The sequence below is a fragment of the Oculina patagonica genome, chromosome 3 (assembly GCF_052425735.1).
Source record: "Oculina patagonica isolate OP01 chromosome 3, crgOcupat, whole genome shotgun sequence".
Lineage (NCBI taxonomy): Eukaryota > Metazoa > Cnidaria > Anthozoa > Scleractinia > Oculinidae > Oculina > Oculina patagonica.
In genome coordinates this window covers 27,551,718-27,575,163 of record NC_135760.1, presented here as the reverse complement: position 1 = coordinate 27,575,163, position 23,446 = coordinate 27,551,718, and the positions used below count along the sequence as shown (strand labels likewise).

Here is a 23,446-nt window from a genome sequence, read left to right as displayed (position 1 = left end):
AAAAAATTCAGGGCTTCAACGGGATTTGAACCCGTGACCTCCGCGATACCGGTGCAATGCTCTACCAACTGAGCTATTGAAGCCACACATTGGGAGCGAGGCAATATATGATAATGAAAATAAAACAAAGGAAAATACAAGTTGGTACCAAGGGTAAAATTGAACCACATACATAAATGAACCTTATACATTCTTAAAATATCATAACTTTTACTTTTGGTATTCAATAAAATGAAACAGCAGCATGGCTTTAACATTCATGATCCTTCATATTGACTTGAACTGACTTGCCCTGAAATGTCATTGCTGTCTTTATTAGTTCATTGCCAACACTGTAACTTTTGCCACCTTCACAAAACTCCTGTGCAAGTTCTCTCAATGTAATAGCAATTCTCCTGGAAACAATATCCTCTCTTTTTATAGCATGTTTCCAGTTATAACGAGCTGGCCCTCTAACTATGATCAAAGACCATCTTGGCATTGGAACAGCAACTTCAGTATTATGTCCACTGTCTGAGAATGTAAGAGTGCTTTGTGATAGAAGGTTCAGTGTCACAAGGCGATCACCCCACACCCAAAAGTCATCAAAATGTGCATCAATAGAAGATCCTCTGTCTGGTGTATACTCTAAATTACACAGTTCAACTGGTTGAAAATCTGACAAGGCTGGGACGATACTCCACATACGTTCCACCAAAACCTTACTGAACTGTGGCAGTCCAGTAAAGTTATCTTTCTTTAACTTCCTTTTCTTAAAATTCACCTGAGGTCCAAAGTCCTGCAAGAAACATGTACACAACCACTTTTGTCAGTGCCACTTGAATTGTATTAGAAACAGATTCCAAATGACTCTCTTGAAGGCAAACCCAAATTAATTATTATCAGTGACTTGGGCCAATCAAAGCATGCTCAACTACAACAAATAGTCATGGCCACCGTGTTTTCTCTGTTGCTGTGCCGTTGCTTTGGAATAGTTCCTTGACATGTTAGGTCCGAATCGCACTAGAGCCAGACATTTCAAATGTCCCAGGGCAAACTCCACAGGATTTGGCTAAAGTTTGTCCGCCGACAATTTGTCTGTTGTCCACGGGCTATCGCACTAGCGTTTTGTTTACGTTTGACAAAGCCAAAATGTTTACATTTCAGTTCTTTGCAGTACTTGGCGTTAAATCAGTATTTCATAACAACATGATCCCAATACGTTTTCTGCTTTTTGTAGCTGCAGCATTTGTCCTACAATTTCAGATGCAGCTGAAGGTGATGCTGATAATTTTGTCTCTTGCTCAAATACAACTAGAGGGGCGAGCTTTTCTGAGACTGTACGAGATTTGAAGGAGAAGATGAAATCGCCGTAGGCATCCATACTTTTGGGTTCTCCCTCGACCCGCCGATTTATGGTTTGACATTCATTACAATGACCCAAGAATCCCAGACGAATATTTTAGGAAACAGCTACGAATGAGAAGAGCTACCATCCGTTTGCTTTTGGGAAAGCTGTTTGGCGGGCTGTTTGGATCCGACATATTGCAAACCGAAGAATGGGCGAAAACACAAAGGTCACGTTCTATTGTAACATAAGAAGTAGAACGGGAATTAAACCCTGCTACTCGTCATTTTTGACGTTTTAATTGAAACACAAACACCAGCTATTGTATTTTCGGTTGTTTGGTTCCATTTGTCCTGCCTCGGAACAGGTCATCGGAGCCTTTGAAGTTTGCCCGTCCTCTGGAATGTTTGGCTGACACGAAAATACGCGATCGCACTAGGACAAGTCAAGCGACGACAGATGTTTGACATCAAGTAAACAAGTTTTGATTTGTCTGGCTCTAGTGCGATTCGGCCCTTAGGGATGCAGAATTACTAGACATTTTTAAAAGATAGCTGAAAACTGTTCATTTTGAATGTGCTGTTTTAAATTGATGATGTGATTGTAGTTTTTATATTTATAAATATATATTTTAGCTTTTTTACTTCTTTTTGATAAATACCAGGATTTTTTTAGCTTTTTTGATATTTAATTGTAGTTTTTAATTTTAACATTGTAAATAGCATCTTTGGACCCTTGGAAAGGGTCATTCATAAATGTATTATTATTATTATTATTATTATTATTATTATTATTATTATTATTATTACAGTTAATTAAACAGAACTCAACTAGCGCCAAGTGCGGTGCACCAGACTGTTTGTTTATGAGCATGATAGTGAGTTTGGGGGACTTTAATGTAAGTTTGTTTACACAAGTTGCAGGTGAGAGTTTACACAAGGACTTTTGAGTTCTCCCAAACTCCCTGTAGAGTTTACACATGTAATATAATCGTGTTTATATCAGTGATGTGTAACCAGAACTCTGTGAAAATTTATGCAAACAGGAAGCCTGTTGTGATGACTGCACTACTGATAAACAGACTGGAATTTTAATTCACCTGCTTTCGCCTTCCAGATTGTGATGATTTCCAAATAGTTTTGTCGATTTCTGTTACAATCGTTTGTTCCTCGGCTTCATTCACAAAATCAGGGATGACAGTAACGCCTTCTAGTTTTATCTTGTCCTTTTGGACATCTTTTTGATGCGTGCATTTTTGACCCACAGGGAATGTTCCTCCGCAAAAGATGCAAAAATTATACTGCTGAATTTCCTTACTTTGTTCTTCATCTACTGCTTTGTTTGATAATCTGCCTTTATCTTCACACAGTAAACACTTTCGAATTCCACTACAGCCACACTCATCATTGGCAGCCGCCATGTTTAGAATTTTACCCAGATCGAAGGTTTCTTACAGTGATTGTAATTGGTTAATTTCGAGATTGTCCAATCAAAAGTATTGTTATATTTTGCAAGTTCAAGCACCGCGCATGACATTTGCATTCATCACACACGTGTTCTTATATTTGGTTCTGTTTACTAGTTCTTCTAACGTCTGTGACTGATGTGACTTATCTCGTGTTTAGTGTCCCTTCTGTGATATTTGTTGAGATTCTGGGGAGTGGAGGATGTCGAGCAGTGCACAAATTACCATAGAGGACATCAAGGAGCGGTCTTGCAGGGAAAACTTGTCCGAAATACGACAGCTAAAGTATGTCATTCTGCAAGATCTGCAGGCAGTTTTTTTTAGCTGAGAAGTGTTATTCTTTCTTAGCGAAATTTCCTAAGCTTAGTCTTCGATGAATAAATTAATGGCATTGCGCAGTGAACCGAGTTACTATTGAGCTTGCAGTAAATCTGACGTGAAGTATTTAGTGTTTTCCGTGCATGCATGTGTGTTCTTGTCATTGAACTTCATTTGAGCTCCGGATATGGGCTGAGCTCCACCACTACTGTAAGGTGACATGCGATAAATGTAATAGAAGGCGCATATTGTGTTTTTGTAGATTTTTATGAATCAGTGGCTGCGACATTAAGCTCTGCTTAAGAGGGAATAATGTTAGTTTATTCTTGTACTGTTTTTTTACACTGATATTGCAAGCCTTGGACACCACTTGTTGCTGTAACCAGTGAGCTGTCAGTATACTGCATGTGCATCCATACTGGGTGACATGTGGGACATGCTTTCTTTGGCAATAGCCTCTTGCATAACTGCTCTTACTACGAGGTCCAGAATAAAGACTAACAGGGAAATGTTCACTCAGAGATGAAATCTTAGCTACTTAAAAGCCAAAGGGGATTTCTCACAATCGTTGACTGCATATTGATACAATTAACCTCAATTTGTTAAAATCTCTATCGGGTATATTTGCAATCCATATTTTCAATCTTGGCTGTCTATTTTTGACCATCTCTAACCATGAGTTCTGTTTTCTTTCTTTTTTCTTTTTTTCTGTACTCTTTCAAACCATTGCATTGAAATTTTACTTATCAGTAATTCAGTTCAGTTTGTTAATCACTGCCTAACTTCTTTTATACAACCTTCATCAAATTTCAGTCTGGCACTTGTCTGTTCATACATGTGTGTGTGTTGGGATAAAAAGAGCTCACATGGCATGGGAGGGGATTTGATATCTTTGGTCAGAGCTGTCCTAACATTGAATGCTACTTTGATTAACAACCTCCCAGAGATGAGAAAATTGAACCCTTTTTTGTCTAAATCATGGTCTCATAACAGGAAGAAACAATCATATTTACTTAAAATGAAGAAAATTGCTATATTAAATAGTAGCAATAGTTTTTTATGTGGCTGTTTCGTATATGTTTCAGTTTTTAAGGAGAGAAACTAGCTAGAGAACCAAAGAAAAAGAAAAAAATCAACAACAAACTCAATCCACTTTTGATGTCAGGTTTCTCTCTAAAATAACTTGATTAATGAAAAACTAATTTGCAGTAAATTATTTTGGTTTTTATTTTCTCTTACTTTAGCTTGTCAGGTCTTGGTTTGACTTGCATACCAGCTGAGTTACTTCAACAGTTGCCAAATCTTGAGGACATTGATCTATCCAAAAACAAATTAACAGCTATTAGCCACGAAACAACCTTGCCACAACTAAAGGTTGTCAGTTTTGCCAGCAACCAGCTCAGTAATGTAGAGGGATTGACTGCATTTCCTAATGTGGAAAGCCTGGATGTGACCAACAATCCAACTCTAGAGGTAATCAGCTCAATGTTGATCAGTAATGAGGATGTATTATGATATCCTTGAGTTTGATAGACCTCTGACATTCATATGCACATTGCATGGTTTGTATTGGTTTTTGGTGTAAAGTAACAAACATCTCAGATTCTTCTGGAGGCAGCATTGCCGAGTAGTTTAGGGTGCTGGTGTTGTAATCCAGAGGTCCCAGGTTCAAAACCTCCACCCTGTCACCAGCTGAATTTGTTTCTCTGTCGTCCCAAGTTCAAATCCTCGGACACGCTTTGTATATAGCGATCTGGTCTCCCTCCTGCCAGTTGGGATTTTTAATCATGATATGTTTATGTGTTCTCACACAACTGGGAGTCAAAACAAACCACACAACAAACAAAAACCCCACACTCTTAAAACCAGACTACCAGCCATGTGATGAAAAAAGTTTTCCACTTCATTTGCTCCTTAGCAACTGGACAATCTCACTCTGCTGCTTAAAACTATCAAGATTCATAAGGTCATCATTGATTGTATTCTCATCCCCATAGCCCTTTGGCTTCTCTTAGCTGACGGGACCTTGGCATGAGAAACAAAGGGCTCTGGGGACATAGGATTTTTGAATAAATATGACTTTATTGATTGGCTGTTTGAAATTAAGATATCTAGAAGGGAAGTTAAAAATGCCATGACTCTCTTGAATAGAAACACTAAGAGAAATAAAAAGGGCTATGGGGAGGATAATGTATTGATAAAAGAGATGAATGACTATCTACATACACTGTCAAGTGTAATTTGTTTTATTTTCTATTATTTATCAGGGTCTGTTTTGATGACAGTTTTAGTAATATTCTGAAACTGATATAATAGTAACCCTGTAAAAAATAAAGGTTTTACTGTTTCTTAATGTACAGGTTTCAGACAAGTACAAACTAGTTTCACTCTGTCCCCTGTTAAAGACACTGGATGGAAAGGTCAGCATTAATACATGTATTTTAATCTTGCAGATTTAGCAATCTTGATTTCATTGGTCTTCTCTGACAGTGTACATTGTATTTAACTTACATTGCGTATTACCAAGTACGACAGTAAGAACAGTTCCTAGACATCTCAAAGTCTTGGTGACTGCCATCAGGAAACCCTTCTTCCATTTTAATTTTATTGAGCAATAACAATCTACATGAATGATTTTGCATCACCTTTACACTCACCTTCAGTGGCGGCTTTTTATCGACATCCATCTCTCAACATGCTAAACTAACAAGATGGATGAAAATCCGCCAATCGCAGCCCACTAGTATGACCTTATGAACTTGTGGGCTCATTTGCATGAAACCAACACTGGTATGCATCAGTTTTGATTGGCTCATTTCAAAAGGCATGTCGAAAGACTATGCCGAAAAGTGGATGTACATGTAGAAAGATAGGTATACACGTAACACTGAAAGCAGGTGTTAATGTTTAGCCAGGTCCATAAAATACATTATTTGTACTGTGATTATTACTACACCCTGAACTATAGATTTCAAGCAAAATACAGCTTGTTATCTTTGAAAAAGTTCTGTGCATTACCTCATATTTTAAAAGGTGAATGTTTTAGTTTAATACTTCTGTGACATACTGCAGTCATTTTGTTAACTTGATATTTTTTTTTTCATTTTGTCTTTCAGGATATCAGTCTGATGAGAGATGCCGTTAATAGATTGGATTCTACAATGTCACAAAAGGTGAAAACCTCTTAATGACTTCAGATTTATTTAAAGAGACTGTTTTTTCTTTTGTTCAAATAAATTCTGGATCTACAAGAGCAAGTTTTTAAAGCTATCAGCTGAGATGTCATCATTTACATGTAAATTTAAAAAAAGTACAGCTTTGTTTCTTGGGAAAGAGATTTCAGAACATGAGCAGTATGTTGAGTCTATTTATTTGAACTGACAATATTATTTTCCCAAAATGCGCACATAGAAATTGAGTTTAACCCATTGAGGCCTGAAGGTTTTACGCATGCACCCACCCCTAAATACCTGGCTTTTTTACGGCATTGAAAGCAAACGCACGAGTGGAAAAAATAAACCATATGCGCAGTAAATTCAGACAAACCATTAGTTTCTGAAGTAAACTTTTATTCAAACTAGACATGTTGAAATATCAATTTATGACTAAAAGAGATTCCCAGCATTGATAAATTGATCCCAAACGAAATTACAAGACAGCGATAAAATTTTATTCACCTCCTCGTGTAATTTTGGAGCTCGCAAAAACACGTAGACTTTGTACAAATTCTTAAGAAAAATCGTAAAATAGTCGGGTAAAAGATAGGTTTTCAATCTGTTCAACTGACACTGTCATTAATTCAATAACACTTAGCTTTTTTCTCGGTGCAGAAAAGCGGTAATTCGAGATGATAAAATTGTCTTCAAATCACGGCGGCGTGAAAAAGCATAAACAACGCTTACAAAATTACAGAATTCCGACCACTAACTTAACACTAGCACCGTTTTCTACGCGTCCCTTTAATTTTAATGTTAATAAACATACTCCTTTGTATATTCTGAAGCACTGTTGTAATTTTCTAAGCGATAGACATAATTCAAAACAAAGCGGAGCTAAACAATGAAGAAGCAAGTCTCCCAAAATAAAAGGTGTCAGATAACTGACACGTGCGCAACAAATCTGTTCACCTTCAAAAGCCTAAAATTCCACACTCAAAATTGATAAATGACAAAAACTTGAAAGAAACTTTGTTTAGAATTTGTTTTCAGTTAGGCTGAAGCCAAGAAATGTGGTCACAAGCGTCAAAATATCGAATTTTTTCGAGCCATGCTGTACTGCACGGCAGAATTAATTATCCACATGTTCATGTCGAAGGCAAAGTTTTAATTTTAGCAGACGGCTTTTGGAGTCAATTGTACACTTAATGGATCTACCGATCCTTCAAAAAATTACATCCAAATTCAAAGCAATCACAGTACATTACCATTTCGTTTTCAGAAGTCTTGAGAAGCTGCATTTAGGCCGTGTTCAAGCCGGTGATTTGAATTCAAAACACACTTGTAAGAGCCATTACGGCATGTCTTCGCGGCCGTGAAAGGAAAGATGAATCCTTCTTCAACAAGGTTTTAGCACTCTGTACTCCATGGTTTTCCGTTTTAGGGCCACTTAAATATCCTAAAGTGTTTCTTCTTTCCTTTTTAAGTCTCAAAGATGGTATTTTTTGTCTTCAGAATCAAAAACAAGGCCTTGGAAGTTTGTAAATACGTGCCGCCGGGCGCCATGATTTTCTTGTACATTTTCAACGCACGGAATAAGACAAAAAACCTTCTTTCTAGGACCCCAAGAGTTCCCTAAAAATATGCGCAGAAAGCAGATTCTGATTGATTTATTTGCCCTTATTATCTATAGAACAATAGGAGAACCAAAGTCTCCAGGGAGGGAGGGAAAGGGCATTTGTCATGATGCGGTTTTTACGGGCGGTTACGGGCGGCACAGGCATTTTAGGGGTGGTTTTCGCACGGGCGGCTACGGGCGGCACAGGCACCAATGGGTTAAGGACCAGACCAATAGTAATATTTCATTTTTGCACTTTATAAACTAACTTGTGGGCCTTTTTCCTTTTGAACTTTATTTGTAGATTGCTGAAATATGGAAGAAGCAATTTAAGGCAAAATACACTGAGTTAGAAAATGATAAAAGAACTGAACTTGAAAATGAGTTCATTGAAAAGCTTAAGGTATGAATCATATGAGTCTACTGGCTCCTAAAGCGCTATCTCCCCCCCACCCCCCGATATGAGAATTCACGACAGGTTACAACTTTAAATTGTGACTGATATAGTCGCAATGTCTTCCTTCTGAGTTGCAACTTTGCACCTAGTTTTAGTCTGTGTTCAGCCATCCTGCTCTGCTCAAAAAATCGCGGAGGAAACGTCTGTGTTATGGAATCGTTAATCATGTTCCAGTATCCTGCTGTTATCGATTTAAATCTCACATAAATTTTTATATCTGATATCCGGATGACAGGATTTGAATCATGCGGTTCCAAATATAACACAGCAAACAAGGGAGATAAAACATCATTGAACTCAAAAGACAAAGCGCCAGATAAATAACTTGTAAAGCGCTATTGGTTAGAAATAGAAATAGCGCTATATAAATAAAGTATTATTATTATTATAAATAAAACGCAAGAAGCATAACATTTACAGTACAAAATATCTAAAACCAACCTTTTTTGTTCTTGAAGTAAAGCTACAACAGTTTTTGGCGAAGCCAGTCAAAGATGTTAAAAATGTGTCATTCGTACAATATTCACCATGCAACAGTATATGTTTACGGCTGGGCCCGGCATCACAATTATTAAATCCAAGTAGTCATTTGCCTTCACAGACAAATTTCAGAGCTTGTCCTTCCAAACCAAACATTTTAAATAGAAATGAGCCAAAACAAACCGCACTAACGAAAGATGTGGCAAATTACAGACTGAGGTTTCAAACTACAGTGCAGAAATTTTCTAGACCACATTGTTCACCAAACTACGGCTCTTTCCAATTTGTACTGGCTTTGAATAATACTGCATATTGTGCAAACAAGAGAAACAAGTGAGAAGCAAAAGGCTGTTAAGGTTGGATGCTTGCCGGAACAGGCTAAAATAATTTCCCACACATTTTTTGAGTGGAGTGGGACGGCTGTACACAGGCTAACCTAGTTTTTGCCAAAATTAATGAAAAATAAAGAATTTCATTTGTTGTGTCTAACTTGTTATGTAAATTTGAAAATTTGTGGAGAGGCACTTCCGTTGTTTGTTGGTGCATCCGTTTGTTATTTTGTTTAATAATTTTAATTATTATTTATTCCTTGCTACTGTTTATTATTTCAGACAGAAGTTACTTGTGGCCCTGCTATGCTTAAAAACTATAGAGAATATAAGGTATTTAAATAACTTAAATGATCATTAATTTTAATTAACTGGTGTTGTCTTTAATGTAAACTTTTCATTTAGCTATTCTGTTGACCAAGTACATTAACTTAGCAATTATTTTGATCAGCTTACAATTTTAGGAGAACTTTATTTAAAGAAACTGAGGAGTGAGGTAAAGGTGACAGAAGAGCCTCCTGTTAAAAAACAGAAAACCACTGAAGGTACAGCCAAAACACACAATCTTGTGTATTGTTTTATTCGTAGTATGCTAACTACTTGGGATGGGCAGTTGTCTTACATGTATGGTTAGTGTACTGGATTCTAAATCTAGAGGTCCATGTTTTAGCCCTGGATAGTTTTGTTGTTGTGTTTTGTTATTGGGCAAGACATTTTTTTTAAGTCTCTATCCATGACTAGTCATACAACACCACTTGCGTATATGCGATCGGTGTTCAATTTAGAAAATAGTCAGTGGGTCATATGTCCCACATAACATTTTAAATTGGGTCATTTCATAAATGGTCTGGGTCAAACTCTAATATTGAAACTTTGAAAAACATGGTGAGCCACATGTCTTTTGAGTGTAGAATATCTGATTTCAGGCTAGAAAAGGACACATTTTTTTAAATTTACTTTTATTATTGCCTGCTGCTTTAAAAGTACTTACATACAAGGTTACTTTTTTAGTTATGGTTTTTTAAAGTTTTTTTTTTTGCCTCAGTTTGACTCAACTATCATTTCATTTTGCGCCAGAATAGAATATTCCGAGTCAATGTCACAAAGACGTGGCCTAGATTGAACACTGTGCAATTTGCTTCCTTATTGATGTAATGCTAGCCTCCTCTAGTTAATGTGTTAGAAATCTTTGTTTGTTGCCCCCCGCAGGGTCCTGGCCCAGAGGCCGGAACCCGAGGAGGCACCTTAGAAGTCCCCGTGTAGATAGGTTAAAGGTGTGCATTCAGTGAATGGTACCGGAAAAAATCTAGATTTTTGTCAAAGCGACTCGCAAAGGATTGCCCTAATGTTCGCAAAGGATTGCCGGAACGCTCACAAATGAGCAACAGAAGTCAGTACGCAAAGGATAAAAATAGTCGTCGCACTGTGATCAAAAGAAACATCTGTTGCTTGAAGAAATTGCTGAAACATGTACCTGAAATTGCAATGATACCGAAAAAGACATGGAAAGCACAACAGGCGTATCATTCAGGGACGAAGAGTTTCTTATTTTAGTCAGCGACTGAACGTCGAGAAAACAAGTGGAAATCGTTTACATCTTACGATGAGTAATAAACAAAAGCGTGAACTTTGTCATGAATGTAATACAAGGTAATCTGGTTCCCTGACAAACTGTCAGTTTATTTGATCAGAAGAGTGGGTTGAATAAGGATCAAAAATTGTTTTCTCGAATCTTTGAATGTGCCATATTTTGTTACTTGTGGAATTGTTAGGGTTTTTGGCCTGGACATTATTGTAGTTTCATTTTGAATGTTATAAGCCCAGAAATAAGCTTGCGTGTTGTCACCATGAATAATGTGTTATGTGTTATTTCCGCTAGGTAATGAATTCGATTTTAACTTGCGATTTTTTTTTTTGGACGCAACGGTGTCACACAACAAGAAATTCCGCAGCAAACAATGTCGTGACGTACATGGCACAGTAAGAGGGAAGCCTAAATGTATAGTCCATCTAGTCCATCGCCGGCATCAATAAGTAAAGGCGACAAAAACACTCGACTAATCTTAGATTACTACTGTAAAATAAATTATAAAGAGGCGGAGGCAGCTTAGCGAGAGCTATTACTAGTATTTTAAAGTAGACTGGTCTCTTTTATCATATTACAGTAAATGGACAACCAGAGGAGGACAAAACTAAGGTTACAAGTGATGCAGCAGACAAAAAGAAGGGTGCAAAAACACCAGAAGGTAAAGGGGACAAAAGGAGGCAGAGGACACCAAGAAAAGAAATTAAGGTATAGTTAGAAAATTATGTGTCTTATTGGTTGTTGTTTAATGAGCTGACCTCAAAATGTAATTGGAATTAATCAACCAAACTTAACACATACAAGTCATGTCATTTCTTAACACACATGCTAGTTGTTATGCACTGATTTTTCGTTCTTTTAATTAACAGGCCGAGAGTGAGAGCACAAGTCCTGTGCACTGTCAGTTTGCAGTGTCTCATCTGCTACAAACACATTCACTAAATAATGATCCTACAGACAGGAAAACTCAAGTCTGGGGCTGTGAGTTTGAACCAGACCCTGAGAGAAAAGGTAAGAGGATGATAACCTCACCCCCAGGCACACTGAAGTGGAATAGATGTGGCTTACTGTACCTGTGGTTACTGATTGTTTGATTGATTGATTGATTGATTGTAGTCTTTAATAATGATAATGATACAAAATTCAATTACCTGCAAACAATGTACAAGGTTTACAAAATCAAAATATAAGAAAAGCTAAAAACTATTGTAATTATTCTGGATTGCCACAGTTTAGGAAAAAATATGGAATTTTTTGGTCAAAGTCAGGGAATTTTTGTTTTCTTCATGGGTGGCATGAAGTTGGAGCTCCACAAACAGATACTTCCCTACGATAAAGAAAATTTTTGTTCGCAGCATGTGCTGATCCATACACTCTACTGTATTGAAACCCCGCCAGTAAGAGTTACTCTGTAATTGAAAGGTTCGGTGGGAAAAAGGCAGTACCGGTACTTAGCAATTTTTGGCAAAAATTGAACATTGCCAAAAACAACTGTGATTTGCACAGAAGTTGAAATGAGTTGAGCTTTAATTTGCTGGTTTCACTGTTCTGACAAACAAACTTTTTAGATAGATAGCTTTATTTAAAACCTCGGGTTGATGGGACTGGTTAGGCAGTACATGCTTATATGCCAAGAAAACATAATAGATAACTGAAAAACATGTATAATTATATAATCCAAAATTACAATATGAGATATAAAATTAAACTGGCCTAGATTTAAAAACTTATTGTAATAAGTTCCTATGCCTGCAATTGGTCTTTTGTTTTTTGTTCATCAAAGAAAATTCTTAAAGACGCCACCAGGAAATACCAATTTTTTTGCATCTGTTATATCTTAAAAATGAAGGAAAACCAGCGAAAAAATACAGGACAATGACAGTTAAACACACAAACAAACCTGCATGCGAAATTTGGAGTTGTTTTGGCAGTGTTCAGTTTCAGCCAAAAATTGCTACTGCCCTTTTTCCACCAAACTTTTCAAATCTATTCCAGGGTGGCATTATGTATTACCTTTTCATGTTGCTTACATTGCTTGCTCTACATATTGGTTCTTGATTTCTGTGTTTTTGCAGGTCACACAACAACAACATGTGCAACATGTGGAGGAGATTCAGTCTGCTTTGTTGACTGTAGTACGGGACGTGTTATGAAAAAATACAAACAACCAGGAGAAACATTTTACTGTTTAGCATGGACTACAGTTTATTTGGACTATGACACTGATAAGAAACGAAAAGCAAACCTCATAGCGGCTGGAGGATCTCAAAATGACATTAAAATAATAGAACCTAATCAGCTAGTTTGCTTTGAAGAAATTCAAGGTCACAAAGCAGTTTTAGAATGTTTGCTTTTTCATCCTCATCATCCCACATGGCTGCTGAGTGCAGCTGATGATAATACTATTATGGTTTGGGAAATTGGTTTGCCTAAAGCTGCAGAGTATCAAGGAAAATCACAGTAAGTGTGCTGCCTTGTATTCAGATGAAACATGGTTTATTTTCCATCTCTGGTCAGTGGAGTACAAAGAATGAGCTTAACATGTACAAATACTGCCTTTTATAACTCCCAATGGTTAGATTACATGTAGTTTTCACACGCACTCATTGGGCAACACACATCACATGGTACAAAATCACAGGGCAGGTATTAAGTGAATAACCCCCTTCAGGCGGCTGGTGTATTGGAGGATGATGCCCAAGGCTGATTGTCCGAAAAATGAACAGTTGACTGTGAAGCTTTGAGGACAACTGTGAAGTTTTGAGGACAATCTTTCAGCCAAGGGCATTATCCTTCAATATACCAGCAAGCCAGAAAGGGGTTTATTTATTTTACAACCCTCCGATAAATTTCTTCCATGCGCTTTACCACCGGTAAAGGAAAAAAAAACTTACAGTGATAATCCGGGCATAACTGTGGTTGAAACAAAGCAAGTTGATTGGTGTAAAGTTAGAGCTGAAAAGGTAACTAAGTTTGTTTGGTTTGTACTTGTCTTCAAAATTGGGGCGATGGATATCAAATTGGACTGGGTATATTGCCTAATACCCGTCGTCCAATTTTTTATCATGTGCTGCATTTTGTCCAATGAGCGCACAACAAACAATATACCCTGTCTGATTTGATATCCATTGCCCAATTTTATGGACAAAACTTGACAAATGAGTGAAGTCACCTTTTCAAGTCTAACTTTTTAATCAAATCAGTGTTAAAAAAATTACCTTAACCACTCAACTTGCTTTTATTTCAATAGCAGGCCTTTCAGCTAGGCCAGGATTATCATTGTAGGTTTTTTCCTATTTACTAACGATATAGCACATTGTAGAAATTAATCGATTAGTGTGTTATAAAATAAATAAACCCTTCTGTGACTTGCTGGTATATTGGAGGATAATGCCCTTGGCTGAAGATTGTCCTCAGAATTTCACTGTTTTCCTTGAAGCTTTGCTTCTTGGCCAACATGGGCATTATCCTCCGATATACCAACCTGAAGGGGTTTATTTACTTAGAAATATTTTTACTTTAGGGAAACCGGTCAAAAGAGTCATCGTTTTTCTGACAGCTTTTTCGCAAATTTTGAGAATTAGTTTTAACATTTCCTTTAGTAAATGTGCCACATTTCTTTTTAACAGCCTCAATTTTTAGCTATTTTTCTTTGAAAAAATTGATTTTGCAAAAAGTTTGTGCAATGAGTTAATTGTTTCACTTGACTTCCAACACTTCCAACATGCTTGTACCACAACAGTTCCTTAAAGGTCAAATGAACAGAAATTTCAAAATTCCATTTTAACCAACCAAACAAAGTTAAACAAAATTTTTGCTTTCCAAGCCTTAAAAGGCAAATTACAGCAAAAAATAGAAAGATTTTCGAAGGCTTCATAAAAACGTTTTTAAAGACGACCGCAGACCGATACCACAAACCGCACTTGTTGTTAAGCAACGACGACGGCAACGTCAACGACAAGGTAAAATGGATATATATACTTGAGAATTTCACAACTTTCCCAACGTATTCTGCTCATTTATCACTTTAATAAATAGCTCTCGCTGAATATTCAAAGAGACCGTTAGTAGCATTCAACCCCAAATAGAAAACCAAAAAATTAGCCGTCGGTTGTTCTGCAGAGAACCGCTTTCAATTGTAGCAAGATTCAAAACGCACGTGCAGAGTGATGGCACGTGCAGATAATTCTACTCATTAACGTTAAATACTAATGAGAAAGAACAATAGGGATTCCTGATTTGATTTCATGCCAGCTAGACTACAAGCAGTCCCTATTTTTTCGCAGAGTCCGTCGAGCTTGAAGCGAAATTTTTTTCGAAGAGTTCGTCGAGCTTATAGCGAAAAAATTACGCACGGGGGAGGAGGCGGGGCAAGGCGAGAAGCGAAAAAAAATAGGGACTACCCGCAAAGCCACAGCGTTTGACCTTTCACGGCTGAGTGATTTTTGGCTTCGATTTCAAATCTAATTTGCCGTGTCCAATAATATTTCCGCATTTTGACGTACTGTCAATTGACACCGCTGCACTTGGTTGGGTTTGTCACGTACGCATCAAACTCAAAGCTTTTTTGATGAATCGTCTGCAAAGTTTTTTCTCTGGCGATTTATACAGTTCCAGCAATGTTTATTTTTTAACACTGATTCACCTCTATGGGCTACTTAATGTAAAGGCAGCTTGATGTAAGTGTTTAAAGCGCTTCTGTTTGTTTAAATTTGTTTATTCCCGGCTTGTAATTACGAAGCTCGCGTAAAACAGCCGTTGTCTTGTTTACGAGCCTTGGATTTCTGTGGAATAAAGCTACTTTTGGTTGAATTCTCCTCTCTTATTTTCGCTCCGTACTTTGGCGGCTTGCTGCTCATACAGTGAATTAAAAATGTTCTTCGGATATGCAATTTTATAGCGACAAAGTACGATTCAAGAAGCGATTTCGAGAGCTCAAAAGCTCCCGCTCCCATCGCTTCGCAATATGACATGCAAGTGTTAACAACGTATTGACATCTTTATTGACATCTTTATTGACATCTTGCTGTCAACTTTCCAAGCGTTAGCCAATCATATTTTTGCGTTGTGAGAGCAACGCATAATTCAAACACTGTGGCTTAGCGGGTAGTCCCTATTTTTTTCGCTTCTCGCCTTGCCCCGCCTCCTCCCCCCACGCGTAATTTTTTTCGCTATAAGCTTGACGAACTCTTCGAAAAAAAAATTCGCTTCAAGCTCGATGGACTCTGCGAAAAAATAGGGACTGCTCGTAGTCTACATGCCAGCGTGCATTCTCATATGTCTCAAATGTTAAGCAAAACGACAGCAAACAAAACTTTTAGCTATTTTTGACCTTCAGCTATTTTATTTTTAAAAATGCACGTCTCTGAACAACAAACAATCAATTGAAAAACAGCCAAAAAGAACGAAATAACTGCTTGAAATGTCACTAAACACATTTATTTAAATTCTAAGTTGCGGTCTGCGGAATCGGTCTGCGGTCGTCTTCAAAAACACCAATTATGACATTACAAGTTTTTATTTCCGACAGTTTTCCGACAATTTTTCCGGGCACTCTACGATTATGAAGGCCTAAAAAGAGCATTTTTCAACTTGCAATATCTCTGCAGTGCACTGTCCAATTACTTTAAAACTTCGGGATATGTTTATTTGACTCTTCAAATTTCTGTTCATTTGACCTTTAACAAAACCGATCAATTGCCACATCTTATGTTTCACAACTACAGCAAACTGTTTCTATTCAATTTTCATTATGATAGAATTCCTTGGAATAACAATAGCTTATCTGTTTTCAGACTCCTGTTGACATTGAAGTCTCGTTCAATAGTGCGATTATTTTCTATCCCTCCACATGGCAAAGTTGTTGTTGGAGGGTGTGATGATGGATGTTACGTGTGGAAACTTTTTGATAGTCAAACTGAAAAAGGGGACAAAAGGTGAGACATTCATGACCCGTTGATGAAGACTTGTTTCTTTGAGATGTGTTTGCTTTTGTACAGGAAAAAATTTACTGTGATATATCGAAGCTGTGCATTAATCATTCCAGGATAGAGCACTGTGTGTTTTTTTAACCAAAACCAGCATTGTTAATTCCTGTCACACAAAAAAGCTGATTGTTTTGCTCAAATGACTGAGCACTACTGGCCAAGAATTATCACAATAGTGTTTCTAAGTTTGGGGGCTATTGTATTTAGTAGAATGTGCAAAACAAATGTACAAAATCACATTTAACAGATAAAGTACAATGTATACACTTGTGTTTTTCAAATCTAACAGTCTTAATTGCTATCCACTGGCTGAACAAAACAACTTCTTTCAACTCCGGTGATTGTAACCTTGGTTTTGTCCTCCTCTGGTTGACCAGACCAGTCTTTTTTAAAATACAAACAAAGATTTCTAACACAAACTAGAGGAGGCTAACATTACATCAATAAGGAAGCAAATGGCATAAACACAAGTGGTGAGAGAAGGAAAAATGACTTGCCCAGTAACAAGACAGTCACAACAAACCAATCCAGAGCTAAAACATGGATCTCTAGAATTCAATGCACTTGTCATACATGTAAGACAATGGCCTGAGTGGTTGGATTTGTGGTTTTTTGCAGAACATATTTTGGAAAGTTGGACTTTCCTGGCAAAAAGACCATTCCCTTAGACAGCATAGTATGCCTTTCAGACAACTTAATTGGTAAGCTGGAATTCCTTTTTGTATGTTTATTCATCAGTGATATGCATTTCCTAGAATAAGTGCTTAGTGTGCAAAACTTAAATTGTTTGTTACATGTTTTATGGTAAAATACATGCAGAAATTAGCACTTTCCAAGCATAATGACCACTCAGAGAGATAAATAGGTGACAAGAACTTGGCATGATCCATGATCATGCCAAAAGTTGGTAGAAAACAGTCCAACTTACGGGGTGTTAACATGATACCGGTGCATTTTTCACTCCGTTATGGCATTTTGTGGTGGTATCATGTAATCAAAGACAAAGCTGGTATGAAAGTCGCCCCGGTATCATATTATCACCCCCTTATTTGCCTACATGCACATACCCATTTCCATAATCAATCCTATCAATTTTGATTGTCCAGACAGCATCAATTTGTTTACAAGTCTGTTTTTCTAGCATGTATGCTGGTGCCTCCTATTTCCAGCACAATAAGGAAATACATGTAGGAGATGTCTGCTATGGTTTTTTGTCTTAGTACAGGGCCTATCCCCCACCCGGGGGCAAGGAACTAAGAGAACAGGGTTATGCACTGACTGTATATTGAATAAAATTATTTTACACTCCCAAGTCAGTCAGTGACAACTTTCATCATTTTTTACATGTGTTGGTAATGTTTCTTTTCTTTTCTCCAGCGACTAAGAGAGTTGAGGAAGGGCACATCCATATTTGGTACTCTGAGTCTGAAATGACACAAGTGAGTCAAGTCGTCAGACCAGTGGAACAATAAATTATTGCACAAAATATTATTATTATATTGCTCCTGAACACATCCATCATTTCTGCAAAATAAGTAGAAAATATTAAAAATGCCCTTGTATGTCAGGTTGATGTGTTGTGGTAGAATTACATTTCTTGTTAGCAGTCTAATTTTTGTGCTGTACAATGTTAAAACATATACCGTATTCGCACTTCAAATAGGCTGCATTTCAAATTAAACACATGACGATTTAAGTTATACCGTGTATTGGCCGCAACCCATTTTGCACAAAACTTATCTGGGAAAAAAGTGCGGCCCATACATGTGCGAATACGGTTTTTCCGGTAAGCAAATCAAGTTTAAAGAAAAGGACATTTGGAGGGGCAAGTTATAGGGAGATACTCTAGTCCAGAGATCACTGCTGCTTGCACAGTGGACTCGAGAATTAAATCTACCATCCTGGAATGGAAATTACTGACGCTCAGTCTGTGATTGTATTTCAGAATGATTTCAGAGTAGCATACAAGTTGCCGTGGAGGCTGACAGAAGTACCTTTCTTGAAATTCCACTTTGTAACAGGTGGGTGAATATTCATTTGACAAACAGGCTTAATTCTGAGAAGTTTGGCTTTAAACTTGACTCACAGGTGATGAACATTTTGGGATATGACCAAAATGTTTGATATGGGCTCCTTGTATTGTGTATCCGCACCTAGCATAACTGGTGTGGATTTAGTATGCAGTGGAAAAAAGAGGCCACCCCGCATCAACTTAGAACACCAGCCCAGCGATTTTATTGGTTTGTCAGTCCTATGTCACGTGTTGTTGTATACACCAATAGTTAATAGTGTGGTGAATATTTGCTACAATCACTTGTTTCCATGGCAATGGGATTGGGTGGGGGGGCTCTACTTGGTCTGCCTCCTCTGCGTAATGGCGCGGGGAACAAAAGACTTTCTTGAGTCAACTCAGCAAGAATGATTTATAACGCTAAATGACAACAATTATATTTTGCCAGTTTTTATAGTAGTTTTATTAACCATCTCGTAGCTTGCTCAGTGATGTTGGCTGGGGACGATACAGGATCTGTTTGGCTGTATGATATGGAATCCTGCTTGGTAGAGGCGAAAAATAAAGACAAACATGAACTTCAACAGACACAGGTGAGGAATGTCTCCGAACTGTCAGACCTACAAGCTTTGTTCTCTATCTATTTATTATATAAACGACTGTTGTTATGTGATGAGCCCTTACGTTCTTCAGGCTTCTTTTGCAATTAGTTCAATATCAATCACTATTACGTTGAACATTTTTCAATAAATGTAACGAACGTACATTATACACCTGATTGAAGAAACGTTGACCCATGAAAAGCAGAAACCATAAATGATGCAACCCAAATGTTGGAAATCGGAAAAAGTAACCGTCGTCTGTGACAGAATAAGCGTTATAATACGACAGGTTACATAAATCATGCTCTTAAACTAAGCTCTCAAAGAAAGAAAGTATCCTGATTATAGATAAACGGAATATCACTAAGCTTACCAATGATGTCTACCCAGAATCACATTCGGGCTTATATCGTTCATGGTTTCTCCACAAGGTTAGCCTGCAACGCAGGCTACCACAAAGTCAACGTCTGTTCAATTTGGTGTATACGACTACTTGTATTTCAAACTAAAGAATATGCACTATCACGAAGCGCACTTAAAAAGAATGGCGAGTTGAGCTTAAAGCCATCACTAAGGAAGACTACTTAACAATTAGACGGCAAGCTCGAGGTTTCTACCGGCTGATAGTTGGCGAGGGGCGAAGCCCCGAGCCAACTATCAAAAGCCGGTAGAAACCGAGAGCGAGCCGTCTAATTGTGTTAGCATAACCCACTGACCGATCTATTAAACTGAGAATATCGCTAGAATTGATTTATTGAAGGTTTTGATTGATAAAATTCAGCGAAGACTACGCGCGCGCTCCGAGAGCCTTCTACGGATCGATAGTAGGCACCTGTGTAGCCAATCAGATTGCGCGATTACCAATAGTAGGTCAGTGTGGTTATGCTAATAGGTCTTATTCATCCTGACAAGGAAGTTGTTGACTTACCCGACGAAAGAGTCACGTGAGATAAGGTTGAAAAACTGAATTAGGGCGCGTGCAGTAAAATTATCAGATCTGTATTGTTATCCAGACCAACCGCTAAATATCTCACAAGTAAAACGGCCAGGCTAGCAGTATGACAATTTCAATCTAATTGTAGATTTCTTTCTTAAGGTTCTTGTCTGTCCTAACGAGACAACGAAGGTGTTTAACCAAGTCAGTGCAAGCAGTAATCTGGACTACATTGTAGCCGTTGCTGACACTAACGTGGTGTGCATATGGAAGAGACTAAAAATTGAAGATGGAAGCTCGCCTTCATGACAGCAGCACATTCATTTCGTTTAATGTGACTTAATGCTAAGTGAAAATCTCTTACGCCGCTGTAAAAGCTCGGAGCACACAGTTTATTTAAACTGTATGAAAATATTATAATTACAATGTAGCAATATAAAAATACATGTTTAATGTTAAAAGCCTTTTATGATCTGAAACTATTTAGTACAGTAATGTTGTTCATTACAGTTGTTGGGTTACTTTTTCTGCCGTTATTTGCTGCCGAGTTTACCGTTCACATGTAAGCATTGTAAAAAACTGTGTAAAAATCTAAAACCTTTAAAAAATCTAAAAATCTCTTCCCTGATTTTTAAGCGCTTTCTGTAAGTGTTTTGCGACTTTGGAAAGTTTTTGTATACCACAAAAAATAACGTGATGTTTCAGTTTTAAACTGTTCTTCGTTGCCTTTATACAAGGAATTAGAAGACGATTTCTTATACAACTGAGGAGAATCTGGGCCTAGTTGTTTAAAGCACGTTTTGTGTTGTTCCCGAATTTCTTGGTGTTTGTTTGCTTGTTCGTTGTTTCGTTGCTATGTGAAATTGTGATGTGATTAAGCCAATTTCGAAATGAAACACAAGAATTAAAGTGAATATGAAAGTAACTTTTCATTCGCTAAAGTAAAAAAAATCAATCACTGATTGATTGGGCGTTTACGTAACAGACACTCAAGGCGCTGAGCGAAACAATTTACACACACAATGAGCCTTATAATGAATGAAAAAGTATTCCTTTGATAACATCTCTCCTGCGTAGATTCGCGAACTAGCGGGCGGGGAAAGTCTGGGGAGAGGTAAATATAAGGCGTACGATGCATCACGGGAAGGAAGACAAGAGAAGCGTTCCGGTCGCTCCCCGCGTGCCCTCCTGTTGAATCGACGTTGAATGATCCCTCAGGAGCCTCCACGGAGGATAAATCGGTTTGAAATCCTGCTTTGAACAACCAGGCCTCAGTTTTTTTTTACTTCAGAAATTAGTAACCAAACTTTATAGTCGTTCCTCATGATAAATGAATAATCATTAAATTCCATAAAATAGTTGTGTTATAAAAGAATAGTTACTGGAAGCTAGTAAAAGATCGTGCCATTGTTAGATATACGACGGAATTAGCTAGTTTACCATCATCTGATAGCGTGTCATTTTTACAAAAAACACGTCAATCATGAATAAATCGTAAATAAATTTACATCAAAATTCATTTCGTTTCATGTGGCTTCTTGATAGGTCATCTGATTACCCTGCCCCCGTTAACTGAGTTGTTGTTCCTTATTATAAAATGATGGATGTAAACTGATGTCCTACGGGTAACTTGAACCTCGCGATTACCCCAACCAAAACTGAATCTAAACAGTAATAATAGTCGATAATACGAACCCCGTGGATTCGCCACAGTATTAACGGCACCACCTTTGTGCTTCCTATACAGGGCACACAGTGATGACGGTTATGTCGTACTCAGATCTTCTCGCTCTATGGCAATGAGAAAATAACTGGGTACGAATTAACCCATTGGTGCCTGTGCCGGCCATGACGAACGTTGCCCTTTGTTGCACTTCTGACGTCATCATCTTTGACCGGAAAAGGCGTCACTTATACCACACCCAGATCAAAGTGGTTGGGCTGATTGAGCTTGAAATAAAAACAAAAATGCTTACAAATTCGAGTGAAAAACTCGGAGGAAAACTTGTCTCAACCACCCTTGTCTTCTCAATGACAAGAATTTCCTGTTTGGATGATGCTTTCTTGGGTATCCTTAAGCTGCAAGCAAGCCCAGAGTAAAAAGCCAATAACTGCAGCAAAACGATAACGAAAGAAAAGAAAAAAGCGAGAAAACAAAGCCTAAAGTGTTAAGGCACTCTCTCAAAATTTGATTTTTGCGCATACCCGAACAAAAATGCCGTAAAACGCAAAGCTAGTGGAAAGAAAGGCGTACTTTCATGTTGCAAATGCCGTTTCGAGTACCTAATTATAGGACATTAACGCTATTTGTTAATTTAGGTATTTGAAGGGAAAGGTACTTCTGAATAAAGGAAATTAACTCGAAAGTGGAGATTAATTTTTAAAATGAAGGTAATTAACGCGACTAACACAAGCGCAGTTTGTGGCGACAACAAGAACAATTTTTATTTAAACTGAATATTTTCGGGCAAAATCATAAGGAGTTGAAGTGTCAGACGTGGAACTTACATTCTAAAAACAGGCGTGAACTGGAAATCTCGTAAATAACATATCCGTTTGATTTTACATTGCAAAATATCGAAATACAGTTTGCAGAGAAAAGAAAGTCAACTATGTCTAGAAAGGATCCAGAATTTGAGGCAATATTTTTATTTTTTATTTTTTAAAGGTTTAAAACGCTTCACTTACAAAAATGTCGCAGAAATTAACGCGACTTAAATAAACGCGAATTTTAAAAATTCGCGTTAATTTTCTATAATAAGGTAGTTTTGGAGTCGATTTAGATCATATCTGACCGAAAAGGTCAAAACCGTCCAAAAGTACGCTTTTTTCAAAAATCTCAAGGCGCAAATGGGTTAAAGAAACGCTGAGTTCCTAACTCCCTTTCCCCTATCCAAGAGTTCGCACTCTCATTTAGTACCCCACAATTCCAATTGTTAGAATGTTAAAGTGCCTATAAAGTAAAAAAATAATTACTGTTTATTTTAAAGGCTTTTCAAAATAAAGAAGAATGGCGTTTTCCTTTTTGCAATATCTTTTTTCGTTTTAGAGATATTTACGTTTTTATATTATGCAAATGAGGAAAGTGATGACGTCATTAATTGTTCCACAAAAAGATAAAACACTGAATCAAGAATATCTCTTGGAATATTTGAGCTGTGTTCTTCAAACTTGGCAC

At 37.5% G+C, this 23,446-nt stretch overlaps 2 protein-coding genes across 2 annotated transcripts; one reads left to right on the top strand and one right to left on the bottom strand.

Moving 5' to 3' along the window:
• Positions 1-250: 250 nt before the first annotated feature.
• Positions 251-2,872, bottom strand: LOC144647396 (alpha-ketoglutarate-dependent dioxygenase alkB homolog 4-like). The gene is made up of 2 exons (XM_078507201.1): positions 2,427-2,872; positions 251-778 (listed from the first exon to the last, which is right to left on the bottom strand). Exons 1-2 carry the CDS (start codon positions 2,745-2,747, stop codon positions 251-253), a joined length of 849 nt encoding a protein of 282 aa, XP_078363327.1. The 5' UTR covers positions 2,748-2,872.
• Positions 2,844-21,795, top strand: LOC144647373 (leucine-rich repeat and WD repeat-containing protein 1-like). Its single transcript, XM_078507176.1, has 16 exons — positions 2,844-3,077; positions 4,355-4,583; positions 5,471-5,530; positions 6,227-6,283; positions 8,188-8,286; positions 9,432-9,482; positions 9,601-9,694; positions 11,315-11,442; positions 11,604-11,745; positions 12,810-13,194; positions 16,530-16,670; positions 17,340-17,422; positions 18,099-18,160; positions 18,667-18,742; positions 19,213-19,325; positions 20,431-21,795. The coding sequence occupies exons 1-16, from the start codon at positions 2,995-2,997 to the stop codon at positions 20,575-20,577; spliced, it is 1,950 nt and encodes a 649-aa protein (XP_078363302.1). The 5' UTR covers positions 2,844-2,994; the 3' UTR covers positions 20,578-21,795.
• Positions 21,796-23,446: the final 1,651 nt, after the last annotated feature.

Excerpts from the sequence above, each read along its gene's own strand:
- LOC144647373 (XM_078507176.1), top strand. The coding sequence starts at position 2,995 with ATGTCGAGCAGTGCACAAATTACCATAGAGGACATCAAGGAGCGGTCT. Across the intron at positions 6,284-8,187 it reads ATTCTACAATGTCACAAAAG|ATTGCTGAAATATGGAAGAA; the intron begins GTGAAAACCTCT and ends CTTTATTTGTAG. Across the intron at positions 11,443-11,603 it reads CACCAAGAAAAGAAATTAAG|GCCGAGAGTGAGAGCACAAG; the intron begins GTATAGTTAGAA and ends TTTAATTAACAG.
- LOC144647396 (XM_078507201.1), bottom strand. The coding sequence starts at position 2,747 with ATGGCGGCTGCCAATGATGAGTGTGGCTGTAGTGGAATTCGAAAGTGT. Across the intron at positions 779-2,426 it reads AATCTGGAAGGCGAAAGCAG|GACTTTGGACCTCAGGTGAA; the intron begins GTGAATTAAAAT and ends TGTTTCTTGCAG.